General features: G+C 42.6%; 1 protein-coding gene across 1 annotated transcript in view; it reads left to right on the top strand.

Annotated features, from left to right (window-relative positions):
* The window catches only part of LOC308478754 (uncharacterized protein), a 275,098-nt gene extending 271,279 nt beyond the window's left edge, over positions 1 to 3,819 (top strand). Inside the window, exon 5 of the mRNA XM_081008870.1 lies at positions 3,559 to 3,819. Within this exon, the coding sequence (XP_080864996.1) occupies positions 3,559 to 3,625 (67 nt within the window). The 3' untranslated portion in view covers positions 3,626 to 3,819. The remainder of the gene's footprint in view (positions 1 to 3,558) is intronic.
* The last annotated feature ends 14,818 nt before the right edge of the window (positions 3,820 to 18,637 follow it).

The raw sequence follows: 18,637 nt of genomic DNA, 5'->3' as shown, positions 1-18,637 counted from the left end.
GACTTCAGATGGATCACGACTCCCCACACAGCAAACAAGCTTAAGTTACGTATAACAAGTGCAAGGGATTCAAAATCATACTACTCTTAATTGCTGGACTTCAACCTGTTCGAGAAATAATAATAATAATAATAATAATAATATCAGAATCTGAATCTTCGGTGTCAGACGAAAGATCACAAAACAGTACTGAGTTAATTCTACATTACTGAGTAGTAATATAGAATCGTGTGTGTGTGTGTGTGTGTGTGTGTGTGTGTGAAATATCAGCTTCATTGAAATAGAGATCTGGGTCACGAGATATCATTAGATGCTCGGGAATGGGCTAAATATACTTCAAAAAACCACAAGCGTTAACCTTAAAGAAAAATTTTATTATGCAATGGTATCTCATACCCTCCAACATTTCTCCGATGAAAACAGGGATGTCCCCTCCAACATTTCTCCAATGAAAATAGGGGCATCCTAAGGAAAAGTGGGACATTCCGGGATCAAATCAGATACCAGGATGGTTTCTGTAAATCCAGGACTGTCCCTGGAAAATAGGGACACTTAGAGGGTCTGGTATCTAACATCAGCAGAGCTCAATTTTATATACAGAACAACAAGCGTTGTATACTGGTATTGTAAAATGAATAACACTGGAATGGTCCAATATATATACATATATATTCTGGTGCATGGTTATGAAAGAATTAGAAAACATCCAACTCATGCAGCCAATTTTTATTTTTAAAAATCCATGGAACGCTTGCACCGCTTGGAATATTTAGTCCATCCTTGATTATCTTGGACATATCTTTAATTCTTGGCCTTTTTCTGCCTTGTGTAATCAAGGCTTCTACTGGCATGCAAGGACAGAAAGAAAGCAAAGCCTCCAAATGCCCTCTGCAGAGGTGGATCAGCTGGAATACGCCTACACTAACGTTAGAGGTCAGGGAATCACCTGCACAATGCTTCTTATTCCTCCCAAGCAAAGAGCCTGATCAGTGTAGCTTTTACCTGACTATTCCTGTTAGATTAAAAAGAAGAACTACACTCTCAACCTCTCCGGTGCTTAGATAGGAGCGATAAATCATAAATATATGCTAACATGATTTCCTCTTATCTGACACAGTGAATTAAGACGGTTGAGCACAAACATTTATAGCGGGAATGACAAACGCTTCCTTTTAGGTATGCAACATCAAAACCATTAAGTTTTATGGTAAAGAACATTTAAAGCTAACGCAAGCAATATACATCAGTGCATTAGTGCACTAAGATGTAGTTGCATGTGTGCACAAATACGCCGTGTGCACACACAGGAAGACGCTGACCATACGAATTAAGAGAAAGCTCTACACTGTTTGAAAATGATTTGCCAGAAGGTCTGGCTCTGATGCAGTTCAGAATTATGAGAAGGAGGCTCATCTCTGTTCACCCCGACCCCCAGGCTCACGTGGTCCTCTCCCTTGCTTCTCTCCTGGCACAGCTACAACCCTTTCACTGTTGCTGTTTAATTGTCCTTTGTTGCGTCATCCAATCCTGAGGTCAATCTAAACTATGGTTTGTGCAAACCAGCCCCTTACAGTGGCTGATGGAGCTAAATTATTATTTGACTGCATCGGCCTATCGTTCTGCTGCTTTATTTTGTATTGGAAAATTAACGAGATGGAAGTGAAGGTTTCTGACCTCGTCACAGCCACTTCAGAGGAGCAGAGGGGAGAACTTCCTAGACCAGCTTCGTTTTTATAACATCAAATCATGGATTAGCAAAAGGATGGGGAGCCTTAGATGTTCTAAGTCAATGGTCAGAGATGATGGGAGTTGTAGCAACAGCTAGACAGCCACAGGTTTCCCTGCCCTGATTTAGTGTTACATCTAAACCAAACCAATGTCTATCAGTGCTGTCTGGTCAGTGAAAATTATCTGTGAATTTCTACTTTTGACAGCCTTATTTATTTATTTATTTATTTATTTATTTATTTTTAAACTCCCTGGCTTGCATTGCTCTTTTTGTTCAGGCAGAATCATATGACAAACCACAGAAATAATAAGCAGCTTGAAGATTCCCTCTCAGAACGGGATCATGGAAATGAGATTTATTTGATTGGATCAATATTTGGGATTTCATGGAGGAGAAGGGATTCAAATGCGCCTTTGAAATTTTTACTTTAATGTGTTCATTTTCTTTTCAATGGCATGCCAAACGTCCTAGGATTTAGAAACCTGACAGGTAATAGGGAGAATGTGTAGCCAGGAGTCTTCTTGGAAAATCCCACCCCAATTGATGGCCCTAACTTAAATCAACATAAATCATTTAGTGAAATATTTGGTCGAAAAATGCCCAGGGCATGGATTCTGAATTACTTTCCACCTTAGTCCTTTTAAGCTGCTGATGAAATTACTGGCGAGCAGTAATCAGTACTGTTTTTCTTCCCAAGGTTAAAAACAGCAACTACAAAAGACCAAGGTGTGCCACTATGAGCTTTTCATGGTGCAATTTGTTGCACAAGCTTACGTGTATTACCTGGAAGTAAATCTTTCTGTGGTCAGTGGATGTTAAATCCCTGGTAAATTTGCTTAGGATTGCAGCCTCAGTTACTGAGAGTCCGAAGATAGCATCATAATGAAAAACAGGTTTATAAAACTCAGGTGTGTATTTAGATAGATAGATATTAGTTTCGACAGAATCCGGAGTTCCAAGCAAACAGGACTGTGTGACCATAAGGGAGTGTTCAAAGCATTGAGAATAGCCTTCACTTGGTTGAAACACAACCGGTACCCTATAACAAGGGGTGGGAAACCTCAGCTACAATCTTTTCTGTCTGGCCCTCAGGACTCTCCAAAGGTCGCACCATTTTTGGCTGCCCTCCATGGTCTCTCTCAAGCACTTTTGCCAGGCTAGAATGTGTCCTTGCTTCATCATCATCATCATCATCATGCTGGGATGACCCATTTAGCTAGGATGACCCTGGCAACTGTGGGCAGCTTTGAAGACATATAAAGACATAATAAAATGTCAAACATAAATAATAACAATCTGATCCAATACAAAAAAGTCACAATAGCTTTAAAATAAAAACTTGTATCACTTAAAGCAATACTCAATAATCAATTAGTATCTAATACAGTGGTACCTCGGGTTACAAACGCTTCAGGTTACAGACGCTTCAGGTTACAGACTCCACTAACCCAGAAATAGTACCTCGGGTTAAGAACTTTGTTTCAGGATGAGAACAGAAATCGTGGGGCAGCAGCAGGCGGCCCCATTAGCTAAAGTGGTACCTCAGGTTAAGAACAGTTTCAGGTTAAAAATGGACCTCCAGAATGAATTAAGTTCCTAACCTGAGGTACCACTGTAGTAAACAGCAGAATTAAATGGCAGCAAATAATAATGAAACAGTTTACACTTATCCGTTACAATAAAGAATTACTAAACTATAATCAATCAAAATAAGAGCGAATCCCAATGCCTAAAATACTACAAAACATACAACTCATGTAAAAGGATCAAAGTGAGAAACAAGGATATGCAACTTATAAAATCCCTGAACGCCTCTTCTCTCTTCCCAGCTGCTTCGGCTGTTCCCTTGGTCACCTGGCTGGAGGATGGAGAGATGCAGAGCGGGAATTGTGGTAGTGTAGAAACCTCGGACTTCGGTGTGGCTGGAATGTAGTGAACTGGAATGTGCTTCCTGGAATTTGGCTCACTGCGGAAAGGTCAGAGTCACATCTGTTGCTCTGCCTCCTTTGACATCTGACTTGGCCTAATTTGGCTCTGGTTCTACACAACACCAACCTGCAGCCCTCGGAGAGTTACCTGAGGGAATGCAGCCTGCGGTCTGAGTAAGGCTTCCCTACTCCTGTGTTACCTATATCTGCCAATAAATCCCATCCTCTTGGATCCAACCATTTGTTCCACTAATCCACTATTGTTCCACAATAAAGCAATAAATCTAACTTAACAACTAGTGCCGTATATTTCAATATTTGCCCTGCAAATATTGTTGGAAGCTCTTTTGACTTGTCTGGGAGAAAGCAGGCGGATTGGGAACAGGGACATAGTGATGGGACCCCGGCCCCAGACACTGTTGTACACAGTTGGTTGGTTAACCAACAGGCATTGCCTCTTCAGCTGTTTCCCCATTTGAAGCCCTGGCAAAGTCCCTTCCATGAACCTGCTTCTATGAGCCAGTGTGGTGTAGTAGTTAAGAGTGGTAGACTCGTAATCTGGTGAACCGGGTTCGCGTCTCCGCTCCTCCATATGCAGCTGCTGGGTGACCTTGGGCTAGTCACACTTCTCTGAAGTCTCTCAGCCCCACTCACCTCACAGAGTGTTTGTTGTGGGGGAGGAAGGGAAAGGAGAATGTTAGCCGGTTTGAGACTCCTTCGGGTAGTGATAAAGCGGGACATCAAATCCAAACTCTTCTACATCAGTGCATGCTCCTCTGCCTTTCCTTGGTAGCAGAAATGGCTGGCTACAAGCTGCCAGGACACTGGGGAATTGAAAATGGTGGCTCAAAGCTGCCTCTCTCTCTCTCTCTCTCCTCCAATTGCAACCCCAGGCTGTTCCAGATTTGAGGAAGCCCTTGGGCAAAGCTACTCAATTGCAGAAGGGCCCAAGGTTGGCTCAAGAATACCAGGATCTGATTCCAGCCTATTACAGCTTGTTCACATGACAAGATAGGAGCTTCCATCATCCATCAACTTGACCCTGATCAACTGATGGGCTGTGGGAGTGTGCCTTGCCCCAAGTTCAAGGAAGGATTTTAAACCTGAAATATACTTGGAGTCGAGAGTGGATTTCTTGCTCTTTATTCAGCTCATAGTGGTGAGGAGGAATGGAAGTTCCCCCAGAATGTCTGCTTTATATACATTATTTACACAATGGGCCCCACATGATTGGCTAATTTCTGGGATTCACCTGTAGGCCAATCGGGTTGCGGATTCACTTCCACCTGGAGCTGGATTGGGTGGCTCCTGTGGACCAGTCAGACTGCTGCATTCTGGACCCTATTGTTCTAGGACCAATCAGACTGCTGCCTTTTGGATCCTATTCAACTCAGTACATAACAAAAAAACCCTGATGAAACAGAGAGAAACAACTGGTTCTGATCAGCTGATGGGCAGTGGGAGAATGCCTTGCTCCAGGATCAGGAAGGAATTTGCATTGCAATCCCTGCTAAAATGGAGGGGAGGAAACCATCTTTAGCAGTGATTTCAAAGCAAACCCCTTTGTGATCCCAGAGCCAGCCTTCAAAGAGGCTTGTCACCTGATGTCATTGTAGCAGCAGGTGATTGACAGGTGGGTGGTGCCCGGCACCTGTCAAATCTGGCCCAGGAGGGGTTGGGCAGATACAGATTTGGCTCAGGGGGTGGCGAGAGAAAAGTGTTCTCACTTCTGCGCTAGAAGGCAGCACAGAGGCAGGACCTGGGAACTGCCTTTTTTATTTATATAGGTGATTGTTATGAGGACAAAGGAAAATGCAAAATATTGTGAAGCCTTTTGCAGATAAGTGTCATAAAATCTCCGCTCAGCATGAAACCCACAGGATAACCTCACTTTCCTCACTTCCCCCAAATGATAAGCCGAGCTCTGTAGAGGAAGGGTGTGAGAAAATGGAACAAATAAGACAATCATAAAAAAACATTTTTAAAAAGCATAACAAGGACAATTATTCATAATAATAGGAAGTGCAATGATCTCGCTGGTTCTTTCAAACTGCCTTATTCTTTCCCTAGAATAGGCAGCTGCCTAGGCTCTCACACATGTGACCAGTGTAGCTTTGCAGTTTTGAGGTCACATCATTAATTACAAAAAATATGTGTCTGATTCTCCACTCCATTACTCTGGTTTTATGCCAGTTATCATTCCACTAAAAGTTCCGCAGCTACACCGACATAAAAGAGGAGATTATAAATGATCCCCCCCCCCAAAAAAATGTAACCCCGTTTTCCTCTTCCATGGAACTAGCATAATCTCCTCTCCTCTCCCCATCCTACACCACATTTGGGATTTTGAAATCCCAAAAGCATCAGAAAAAGGCCCTGGTGGTTTTTTGTGTGTTTTTTTAAAGCAAGTCGTCTTTTTCCAGTTTTATACAGAGTGCTGTAATATTCACACCAGTCCTTTGAAGTTACCCTGGACCACAGCTGATTTGGTGAAAACAGCACAGCAAAGGAACAACACAAAACATTAACTGAAAAGCCAGCTCTTTTCATTTGTTAATTGCCTGGCATGAATTGTTGTTGACACTGGTTTGTCCTCAGCTCTAAATATGTTAAAACCTCCTTTAAGAAAGAGGTTTCAAAGGATACAGTCATCACGGGGTATCCCATACATCCCTTGTGTTCAGATGGAACCCACCCACCCAAGTCAGAGTTCCTTACTTTCTCAAGAAACTGGAATTTATTGCCCTGAACCCTCCGAGTGCTTCCTTAAAGAGGCCTTAATTTTAAAACCCTGCCCCTCTCGGATGCCAGAAGGGACCCAAAATGATTAACACGTTGCAGAGGGGAGGAAATATGGGGTGAGAGCAATTAGCCCAGAATGTAACAAATCTAAAAATAAATTGGCTTCATTTTTGTCTCCCTTGCACCAGTGTAGGCAGAGCAACATTAATTAGTGTAATAGGACAATAGGAATTAAATTGGCTTGGTCACCAGATTTTTGCCAGACGGCTCCGCTGCTGCCGGTATTGCTATCCAACTTCAAAGATTTGGAAAGATGTTGCTGCAAACGCTGGAGAATAGAAACCTGTTTTTCATCAACCAGGCCGGCCTGACAAATTAAGTCTGTGGAGCCATTAGATTAAGATAAGAGCTTATCTCCTCGACTGACATTTATTCAGAGGTTTTTATACTGCTCAGCTAGTAATTAGAGTCGTTGAATTTTTAACACTGCTTTGTCCAGCCACTTGACAACTCAGAGTCCAAAAATATAGTGTTTGAGAGGGCGGTGTTCTTTTTTTCAAAAAGAGAGAGAGAGAGAGAGAAATTAACCCAAGAATACAAAATAATTAGCCTGCAAAGGGTTTTTTTGTTTCCAGAAAAGAACCGTGATGCTAAAGCATGCAGGAAGGTTTTAAGTGAGTCTGTCACGTAATCACTTGTATTCAAAATCTCGCAGCCCCCTTACATTAAGCCTTTAGGTAGGAAAGCTTAGGTATCTTTTCTCTCCAGGATCTATAATTTCTTTCAACCCATACATCTTGCAAATTCTAACATGTTACGAGGGCATAATCAAAACAGTGGCCCTAGTCATTAATGACTGCCTGCTGTTTTACTCGCCTAATTCGGTGTACAGGCTGTGATTTTTCCAGGGGACTTTCAAAAGGAATTTCGCTTCATACGGCTGATTTCACTGCAAAAGGTTTATTTTTCCTGCCCTAATTTTTTGTTATAATAGCAAACTGATTGCTCCACAATAGGCTGATATATTTGATTTGGATGCAGGGCTTTGAAGGCTGCTTGAGATTAGTAGATCTTACGGGTGTGTTTTAAGCAGCTCATTTTGAGTAATTTGGAGATCAGAATTGGAATAATAAATTAGTTGTTAAATGGGTGATGTGTTATTTATGGAAATTTGGATGGCTTGTTATGACTGCATCCCGTTAACAGTCCCCAATATATTGTTTACACCCTTCACTCAACATGCTAAGTTTGCTATCTTTAACAACACCACCCTCCCAGGAAAAAAACAACACACACACACACACACACACACACACACACATACATACACAACATCTCAGAAATCATCTTGGAATAGAAAAATATGAGGCTCTTCTCCAACTAATCCATTTGCATGTTCACTCTTCCTCTTACTGAAAGGAAACAAGCCAGATTAGTAAGCAGTGGGTCTGAGGTGTTGCACCTTCATGTTTGATAGTCTGTGTATCACAGTGATGCCTTATGAAACAAGTGCAGCAGTTTATTTACCAAGGTGCAGACGCCATCTGCACTAGGCATGGAAAGCAGTATCAAACCACTTCAAACAGCTGTGGTCTGCTCCCGCCAGAATAAATTCTGTGACCCGTCGTTTGTTACACCTACAAAGAGTTGCTGGAAGACCCCTATTTCTCTCAAAGAGCTCCAGTTTCCCAGAGTTACTTGGGAAGAGAATTTGTCTGTGATTCCACTCTGGGGATTGTAGTTGCCTGTAGGGAATAGGGGTCTCCCAACTACTCTTAGCAGCAAACAAACAAGCTGCAATTCCCAGCATGCTCTGGAGGAAGTCGTGACTGTTCAAAGTGGCATGGTAATGCTTTGAATGCATAGCACAGATGGGGCCATATTCATTACAACATGCCTATAACCACTAGGTATGTTGGCCATCCGGGGGAAAGATCTCGACACACACTCCAGGCACTTTGGCCTAGGGGTTAGAGTGTCAGACTAGGAACGAGGAGGCCCACATCCAAATCCCTATTCAACCATAAGAGCTCACTGGCCTACCTCGCAACATTGTTGTTGTGGTGAAATGGAAGAGAAAGAGAACCATGTACACCACCCTCAGCTGCTTGGAAGAATCATTGGAGGATGGATGGCGGCTAACAGATTGAGGTTGAATCCTGACAAGGGAGAAGTACTGTTTTTGGGGGATGGGGACAGGTGGGTGTGGGGAACTCCTTGGTCCTGAATGGGGTAACTGTGCCCCTGAAGGACCAGGTGTGCAGCCTGGGGGTCATTTTGGACTCACAGCTGTCCATGGAGGTGCAGGTTAATTCTGTGTCCAGGGCAGTTGTCTCCATCTGGTACGCAGGCTGAGACCCTACCTGCCCGCGGACTGTCTCGCCATTGTGGTGCATGCTCTAGTTATCTCCCACTTGGACTACTGCAACGCGCTCTACACTTTTGAAGGTGACGCGGAAACTGCAATTAATCCAGAATGCGGCAGCTAGACTGGTGACTGGGAGTGGCCGCCAGGATCACATAACACCGGTCATGAGAGATCTGCATTGGCTCCCAGTACGTTTCCAAGCACAATTCAAAGTGTTGGTGCTGACCTTTAAAGCCTTAAACGGCCTCAGTCCTGTATACCTGAAGAAGCGTCTCCACCCCCATCATTCAGCTCATCTTTCAGATCCAGTGCCGAGGGCCTTCTGGCAGTTCCCTCATTGCAAGACAGGGAACCAGACAGAGGGCCTTCTCAGTAGTGGTGCCCCCCCTGTGGAACACCCTCCCATCAGATGTCAAGGATTTTTAAAAGACATCTGAAGGCAGCCCTGTTTAGGGAAGTTTTTAATATTTAATGCTGTGTTGTTTTTAACACTCGATTTGGAGCTGCTCAGAATGGCTGGGGAAACTCAGCCAGATGGGCGGGGTATAAATAATAAATTATTATATTATTATCATATATGCTAGAACTTTAGGCCTCTGCAGTTAAAATGTATTAAAGGGCTTTGTTGCCCTAGTACAACAAATCTACTTTAAAAGAGAATCTTGCCCTTTGTGGTTTGGTAAGTGATGGGGAACTGCATTGAAAAGGGGGGGTGGCTGGATGACTAATTGGAAGGTATATAAACATCCAGCAAAAAGAAAGAAAGAAAGAAATCAGGATGGATGCCGGACAAATGCTCATTGCAGTGTAACATCCCCATGAGCAAATCCAGATGAAGGCTCGATAAAGACCAGATATGATCTAACCTCTGCATTAGCTTTGCGCAAGCAAATCAGGAATGCTCCATAAACAGGCCATCTGGAGGGGCTCTCAGTTTCACCTTCATTCCTTAAACAGTGTTATTGACAATTCAAGCTGTCCGAGTGATCTGTGTTGGTTAGATCAAAAGAAAACTCTTGCAACACAGCTCAGTTATTACTACTTATAAAGCATTTTGCCTTCTAGTTTACAGAAGTCCTGAACTGCACATTGTAATGTTCCATAGTATGTGTTGCAAACTGGTATCTATAAGGCTTGCAGGGCCTCAGCTGCCAATTAAGATCAAAACTTTTTACAAGAAGTCAGCTGGTTCCGAAAGCGGTTGTGGCTTTCAAAAGTTGGCTACATGTAAACTGTTGGATAGTTTAGATGTGAGAAGACATTTCAGTAAAGAACAAACTCAGGATTTGCAAACAGATTATGATTTTAGGAATGAGATCTGAATTAATTGGGATTTGAATATTTGAGTATATAGACCCTGATTTTGCTGGACGTCAAAGGCAAGAGGTAGAACCCAGATCTCATTCTGCCGAATTGTTGAATGTTCACAGTATGCGTCCAGCAAATTTCCTCTTCTGAGTGTTCCAAAAAGATTAACAAGACTGTGGAATAAGCATTGGACTTCACAGCTGAAAAATAGGGTGGAGAATGCTAACACCGGTAGAATGACTATTTATGTCACAAGCCCATGCAATTATTTCTGGTTCCAACTGGCAATATAGGTCTGTAATGTCCAAAGGAAAAATGTCTCCTTGGAAAGTTGCAGATTCTGTGATTACTTGCTCTTCCAAAGCTATTCCCTTTCCCAAAAATATTTGGAAGTTTCTCTAGACATATGTGGAATTCCATGTTTGGCATTTCCAATGTCTTTTTCATTCTGAAACAAACAGATGAGGAGGGATTGGGACCAAAGATCTTTTTGCATTTGCTTTTTCAGAGGGGCAATCTGGTTTGAAGTAGACTCTGATCTCCTGCAGCAAAGTTTTCTTGCCAACAGACAGATTCCCTATCAGAAATGATATTGGTTGCAGCCTTCCACTCACTGCCCTGTTTCCACTGGCATTAACGGAGCCAAGTGCAATGGCAGAACACGCAGAATACTCTCTGCCTCCTTCTTGTTTATGTTTCGCCATTGATCCAGTGGGTTTCAGTATGGTTAACGAAAACGATAAAAAGTTTCGTGTCAAATTCATGATGAAGCAGATGCATTGTGGCATACCCTTTTGTCAACATCGTTGCCTGAGACACGGAGTTTCAAATAGAGCTTCAGATTAAGCTGTATTGATCCAAAACCAAGCAGAAGGACAAGGATCCCTGAGGGTGCCTGGATCACGGCTGAGGTCTTCCCCTTTGACCAGTGGCTGCTCTTTGCAGGTATGATATGGTTCGCCAGGCTTGGGAGATTTTTCAGTGTCCACTTCACTTGCTTTGCTTCAGAGCTTTGATCCCATCAACCATCATACTCCAAGGCTCACCTAGCAAGGGCATGAGAAGTTCACCCAGTCCTTGGCTGGGAAGCCACTGAGTGGCAGTGGCTGACATGCCCAGGAGATACTGCCCTCAGTATGACAAGTAAGCCCACAAGCCCACGCTTCATTATTGGCTCTTTATTTGCAAATCTTATTATATTTCAATAAATATAACCATTCCACCAATACACTGGCTCTAGAGTCTTCTTCAGGGACGTGGGGGCAATATAAATATGCATTTAGTTGCTCACATATATGATAGAAAATTACACTGCCATAGGGTTTATGTCCTCTTACAGGATTGCATTTTAAATGGTTCCATTTTACAGGTGGACATTCCATTTTAGTAGTGAGATCGAGCACTGGGTAAGGCAGACAGTGAGCAGCAAAGCACAGAAAGGTGTGCGGTGTTGATTTATTTTACATGCCCAAATTTAGCTATGCAAAATACATAGATAGAAGATAGATAGATGATAGATAGATATAGATAGATAGATGATAGATGATAGATGATAGATGACAGAGATAGATGATAGATAGATAGATAGATAGATAGATAGATAGATAGATAGATAGATATAGATAGATAGATGATAGATAGATGATAGATAGATAGATAGATGATAGATAGATAGATAGAGATAGATAGATAGATAGATAGATAGATAGATAGATAGATAGATAGATGATAGATAGATTAGATAGATAGATAGATAGATAGATAGATAGATAGATAGATGATAGATAGATAGATAGATTAGATAGATAGATAGATAGATAGATAGATAGATAGATGATAGATAGATGATAGATAGATAGATAGATAGATAGATAGATAGATAGATAGATAGATATAGATGATAGATAGATAGATAGATAGATGATAGAGATAGATGATAGATAGATAGATGATAGATAGATAGATAGATGATAGATAGATAGATAGATAGATAGATAGATAGATAGATAGATGATAGATAGATGATAGATAGATGATAGATAGATAGATAGATGATAGATAGATGATAGATAGATAGATAGATAGATAGATAGATGATATATGATAGATGGATAGATAGATAGATAGATGATAGATAGATAGATAGATAGATAGATAGATAGATAGATAGATAGACAGATAGATGATAGATAGATAGATGATAGATGATAGATAGATATAGATAGATGACAGATAGATGATAGACAGATAGATAGATAGATAGAGCTAGATATAGATAGATGATAGATACTAAAGACTACTTCACAGATTACAGTTTTCTAGCTGAGATTCCTCTCCAGTTAGGAAAACATGTGTTTACCAAAATGCGCAAAGCATCGCATGAGTATTTCTTATATGTCATGAATGCAGCAGCTGGGCATAAGTGAAAAAGCAACAACCACTTTTGCTACACTCCATGTATTACGATAAACACAGGTTTTCCTTCTTAGAGATTCTCTCTGTAAGAAAATTATAATGAATGAAGCATCTTCAAGATTGTTCAGAATCCATCCAAGATGTCTCAAGGACACGTATCGACTCACTTGAATTCAGATGCTACATCTGGGAAATCTTGGTCAAACTAACCTGTTCAATCGTGCACATGGCATTTGTATTGCTTACCTTAATGCAACTCTGGTCTCCTGACTTCCAGCTGTTTGTTGCATCCGGAACGCTCCATCTTCTCATGCTCCCGACAGTTGGGACATCATAATCCCTCTTCCTTTCCTGAAGCAATTTTGCAAAGTTTAAATATCAATGATGCTCCCCCCCCCTTGTTTTTCAAAGACATCACCAACATCTGCCCAATTAACGTTAAATCAAACAGGTGTGCACGTGTCGTAACTAAAACATTGTTTTATAAACAGCCCACCTGAAACATTGGGGTGTTGCAAGGCTGATTGAGCTATCAGCATAGGAAATGCTGACAGACGCACACCTCTTTACCCAGAAAGCCAGGCTCACTAACCCAAAGAGAAAAAACACTGCAACTGTTTCTAGGGATGCTGCACAGCCTCACAGGCTCTCTCAGAGATACCCCCTCCTCTGCTTCCCCTGCTCAGTCCTGTGTGAGAGCCGAGATGCAGTGGCTAACAAAGTGATCAGCTGAGGCACCTACAGCTGATCAGCTGGTTCCAGGACACAACACATCCTCAACAGTGGCGTAGCGTACGTTGCCAGTGTCCGGGGCAAGGCAAGTATTCGCCGGGCAGCGGTGGCAATGGTGGTGGGGTAGGGTCTTCCCAGCAGGGAGAGGGAAGCGGCGGTGGCCATTTATTTTATTATTAGCGTTCATTTATTATTCTTATTTATTTTCTCATTTTTATCTCATTTTTATTATTATTCATTTCATGATTTGTTTACACCACTTGATTTTTTTTTAAAGAAAAAAACCTGAATGCAGATTATTTTTCTTTTGAATTTTGGCACCCCACTCCACCCCACCCCCAAAAAATGTGTGCCTGGGGCAACAGCCCCTCTGCCCACCCCCAACCCAGCCATGTCATTTATCCTCAATGCACTTCATTCAGGAGGTCGCTCACATTGCCTTCGGTGCTCCATTCAAAGTTGTGGTGGTCTGCGTGCCGGTCTGGTAGCCCCAGCAAATGTTCAGCTGTGACGCCCTCTAGAGGCAGTGCTACTCAAAGGAGAGGAACCTTGGAAGCTGCCTTATTATGATGGGTCAAAACATTGGTCCATTTAGCTCAGTGATGCATGCACTGATTGCCAGAAGCTCTCTTAGTTTCCAGCACACTCACAGCCCAAGCTGGATATACTGGGAATTGAACCTGGAACCATGTACACTAGTGGTGAACTTAGGCCTAAACGTGGACAAAGTTGACCATATTGGAGGCAAGGGTTTTTTGTTTTGTTTTTAAGCACCTGATGTCTTGGCTCATAGGATAATCAGAACAGCCAATATTGCTGACCCTCAAGTTCTTACTGTATTCAAAATGTAGCTGCCAACAGCCAGTGTGGTGTAGTAGTTAAGAGTTGTAGACTCGTAATCTGGTGAACCGGGTTTGATTCCCTGCTCCTCCACATGCAGCTGCTGGGTGACCTGGGGCTAGTCATACTTCTCTGAAGTCTCTCAGCCCCACTCACCTCACAGAGTGTTTGTTGTGGGGGAGGAAGGGAAAGGAGAATGTTAGCCGCTTTGAGACTCCTTCGGGTAGTGATAAAGCAGGATATCAAATCCAAACTCTTCTTCTTCTTCTTCTTCTTCAGTATTCCACCTTTAAGCTGCAATTCTCTACACACTTACCCAGGAGTAAGTCCTCTCGAACTCAATGAGACTTACTTCTGAGGAGACAAGCAAAGGATTGCTCTGCTTGCGTGTGTTACAAGGGACCCCTGCTTCTCCCTCCACAGAGATTAATCTCCATGTTGGAAAAAGTAATTTACAAAGTGGCCTTTAGTGAGACTCTGTTTTATCAGTCTTATATTGGAGTGCCAAAGGATAATGTGGGACAACAAATACAGCCGAAGAGAAGTCATTTAAGAGATGGCATTCACATCAATACTCCTTGCTCGAGTCTGCAAACAATGCCACTATAGGACTGTGAATATCAACCCGCGTAATCCAGGTTGCAATATAAAAACCACCATTGAACAAGTTTTCATCTTGCACAAATATCACCCAGACGTTGAAGTGCAGATGATTTTCAAGCAATTTCCTTCTCTGCCATCACAAAATGAAATGTAACCAAACTCATCCATCGCATCTTGTTTGGAATAATAGACAGTGGGGGGGAGAGAGAATCCTGTTTGGGGGAATTTAGCACAGCTGCTAGAAACAGAGGTGTCCAAACCAATACAGCCTATCCGTAGAGTCAAATATAATTTAGGGAAGTTTCTATTTGCATCTTCTCAAATAATCCCCAGCATGTGCGTGTCTGCCTGCGTTGTTGAGAATACGCAAAAGAAACTGCAATCCCAAAGCAATTCAGTGAGATGGGCTGCAAGGTGGCTGAATAACGCAGAGAAACCTGTAGTGCAGAGAGGAAGAACTTATTACCCTCCAAGCATTACTAAGACTACAACTCCCATCATTCCAGGCCAAGAAAGGGGGGCTGATGCTATCTCATGGCATCGTATGAAGAACTCAAAGCAGTGCATAATTGCAATGTAAGTGGAATCCTGCTGAATCAGACCATATATACAATTGTTCCAACATTCTACTTTCTCCAGTGGTGACCCAGAATTTAACTAAGTAGTTGTAAACTGTTCAGAAGTTTTACTTATAAACCACTTAGGGCTTTATTTACAATTAAGTAGCATGTAAATTTTGTTAAATAAACTAGCAGTGTAGCAGTCCTCCTCTATTGTTTGCCAGATGCTGGAGACTGTCCAAGATATACTGTTGTTAAATAAGGAGGCTCCATTTAGCTTACATGCCCACCAGTAGACATTCAACGCAATCCTATGCATCTCTACTCAGAAGCAACCCCACCTGAGGTCAATGGGGTTTACTCCTAAAGAAACAATACCATCCAATATGGCAGCCCCAGTCAATTAACAAATAAATTTCACTACCAATAGTGAATATCTGCTCTCACTTTGTGCAAACTTCATAATGCAGTGTGAAAAGAGTGTGCAAGTTTCACTTGTATTCACTTGTATTGCTGCCTCTGTGTCATAAAGGAGGACACTTTCACTTGCCAGTAGAGGAGAGGAGAATAGAATAGAATAAATATTGACACCAACAAGAGCTATTCAGACAAAAGACTGTGTTGCTTCTTACTTTGTACCCTTTGGGTGGGGCTAACCTTTTTACCAAAATTAAAATGGTCAAATCTTGCTCGCGACTTAAGAGTCATAGAATAGTGCTATCTACTCTTTTGAATCAGAGCTTCTTTTGCTCTGGTGTAAAGTAAATCAAACTAGTCTCCATGCTAGATGATAGATATATCAGACAAACTTCCTCCACGATACGTAGCCAGCAATTTGTTTTTCACTACAGTAGTTTCTCGCAATCTTAACTCAGATGGAACACAGCAAAGATTGCCTGGTAAGAAATGCAAAGTGATTTTTTAAAAAATAGAGGGGGGGGGGAGACGTGAGACTGATATATATGGCTGTAAATGCATACTGCAATATATTTATTCCGGGATTCCCCCAATGGTATTCTGATACCTACAATAGAAGTTTTGCCTGCCTGCAGTCACAACCTTTCCTAGACCTGCCATCCCACAAAGGTGCCTGACAATAATAATGATATTTATATTTATATATTTATATATTTATATGCCACCCATCTGACTAGGTAAGTATACTTGTGTTAGGGGAAATTGGTTTGCAAAAATTTGACAAAATTGCATACAAACATGGGAATATTATTACAAATTAGCTGATGAATCTTCATGAGGACATTGATGCAAAAATGTGGAGCACTGAAATTATGATGGCGGGGGCGGGGGGAGATAAGAAATTCAAAGAAACTGAAATTACCCCATTGCCCATCCCTGATGGCCATGACTACAAGCAGGCATGTGCCAGCATAGCTCCACATATCCAAGAATCTCGGGAAAACAGGGTTCCCAGTTACATCGAGCCTTGCCAGTATTCATCTCACTTACTTGAATGACTAGAGAAGAGTCTGCAGTCTGGAGAACCACACAAGGGGACGGGGCGTCTATATCTACTAAGTGTGACCCGTGGTCACACCTGTGGCTAAAGCTAACGCCCCGTTTGCAAGCCAAATGTCCTACATTTTAGGAGTAGGCGGGAAATATTGTGTGTGGTTCTACTCATTCCAGTCATATATTTTACGGGCAGGTACATGCCATGAAGCACTTTCAAATGCTGCAAACAGACTGGCGCCTATAGGATAGGGTGGCATATACAGTCATACCTCATGTTACATCCGCTTCATGTTACGTTCTTTCAGGTTACGTCCCGCGGCAACCTGGAAGTACCGGAAAGGGTTACTTCCAGGTTTCGCCGCTTGCACATGCGCAGAATCGCAAAATGATGTCACACGCATGCGCAGAAGTGGCGAATCGCAACCCGCGTGTGCACAGATGCACTGCTGCGGGTTGCGCTCTTTTCATGTTGCGAACGGGCCTCCGGAACAGATCCCATTCGCAACCAGAGGTACCACTGTAAACAGTTAGGCAGATCAATGTGGTACAACCAAATAGTTTTCAGGACAGGGGGGCCGATGGGGGCAGTCCGTCCTGGGTGTCAGCACTGGGGGGGGGGGGTGACAAAATGCCAGGCGGAACTCACCGCTGGGCCTGAAGCATGCCTGAGCTACGCATCTCTTCTGGGAGTGACACAGTGGCTTGGGCGCCCCAAACGGTCCGCCCACCACCTCCTCCTCAGCTGTAGGGTGGCTGAGTGGGAGGAGGCAGGCAGATTCCTCAGAAGCCCCACGGAGCGTCCTGCCCCAGCTTGCCCCATCCCATGGGTGGCTGGCCCCACCCCTGGGTACAGGGCATGCATGCCACCCCAGGCGCCCAATTGGCTTGCTCTGCTGCTGGTTCAGGACTGTCTACACCAGAGGAAGGACAGGAGCCACATGCCAGTGGTAGGCAGGGCCAGCGGTAAAAGTGGGTGGAGCAACAGATATAAAATTGACCTCTATTCTCCATTCAGGTAACCAGGAATCAATAAGAAAGATCAAGGTCACACTCCGGACAGGTAAAAACACTCAGGCAGGACAGGGGCGGATTCAGGTTTTCTGAGGCCCTAAGCTATTGAAGGTAATGGGGCCCTTTATACGTCCAGCTGTCCTTTGTCAACAACAAATTGTCACTGTTTTTTTTGTGTTGAATATATGCAACATGGTGATTTATGGACCTAATAGGTATTTAAAGCCATTTGCACATAACAAAATGTGTATTTTATCAAAGTAATTGTTGAACTGAAATACAATTAAGAAGAAGTATATTAACAGTGAAATACAATTAAGAAGTATATTAATAGTGAACACAAAACACTGTTGCTGTATGTAGGTTTTATTTTATTTGTTTTTTATCTTATATTTTGGAAATGTACACCCAGGTGGTTTTCCCCTTTAATTATTTGGGGGGGGGCAAAGAGAGTGGGGGCCCTAAACTATAGCTTGTTTAGCTTATATGTAAATCTGGCACTGAGGCAGGATGTGAAGTGAGTCTGGGGAGGAATGTGGTCTAAGGAGAGTCCCATGGCCCAGTCAGAGATGCATTTGATTCCCCGGACTCAAGGTTTATGCCTCACACAAAACAGATCCAGGCTTGCATGAAAATATATCATGCATGAAAACATATTGTGCCCAAAATGCAATGACCTGATGGCAAAGTGCTGAACTGCCAGGTAACAAGTCAGAGAATCCAAATTATTTGTCCTGACAAAGGACCATTCAAGTCAATGAGACTAGTCCATTGTCAGTGCCCTAGTAGTTTTCCCTATCTCAGACCCTATTTTCCAGGGACAGTCCCGGATTTACAGAAACTGTCCCAGTTTCTGGTTTGATCCCAGAATGTCCTGCTTTTCTTCAGAGAAATGTTGGAGAGCATGGAGTTATCCGCTCCTGCCAAC

The sequence above is a fragment of the Podarcis pityusensis genome (genome assembly GCF_964106645.2).
Source record: "Podarcis pityusensis genome assembly, chromosome: 6".
Lineage (NCBI taxonomy): Eukaryota > Metazoa > Chordata > Lepidosauria > Squamata > Lacertidae > Podarcis > Podarcis pityusensis.
This window is presented reverse-complemented; position numbering and strand designations above follow the sequence as displayed.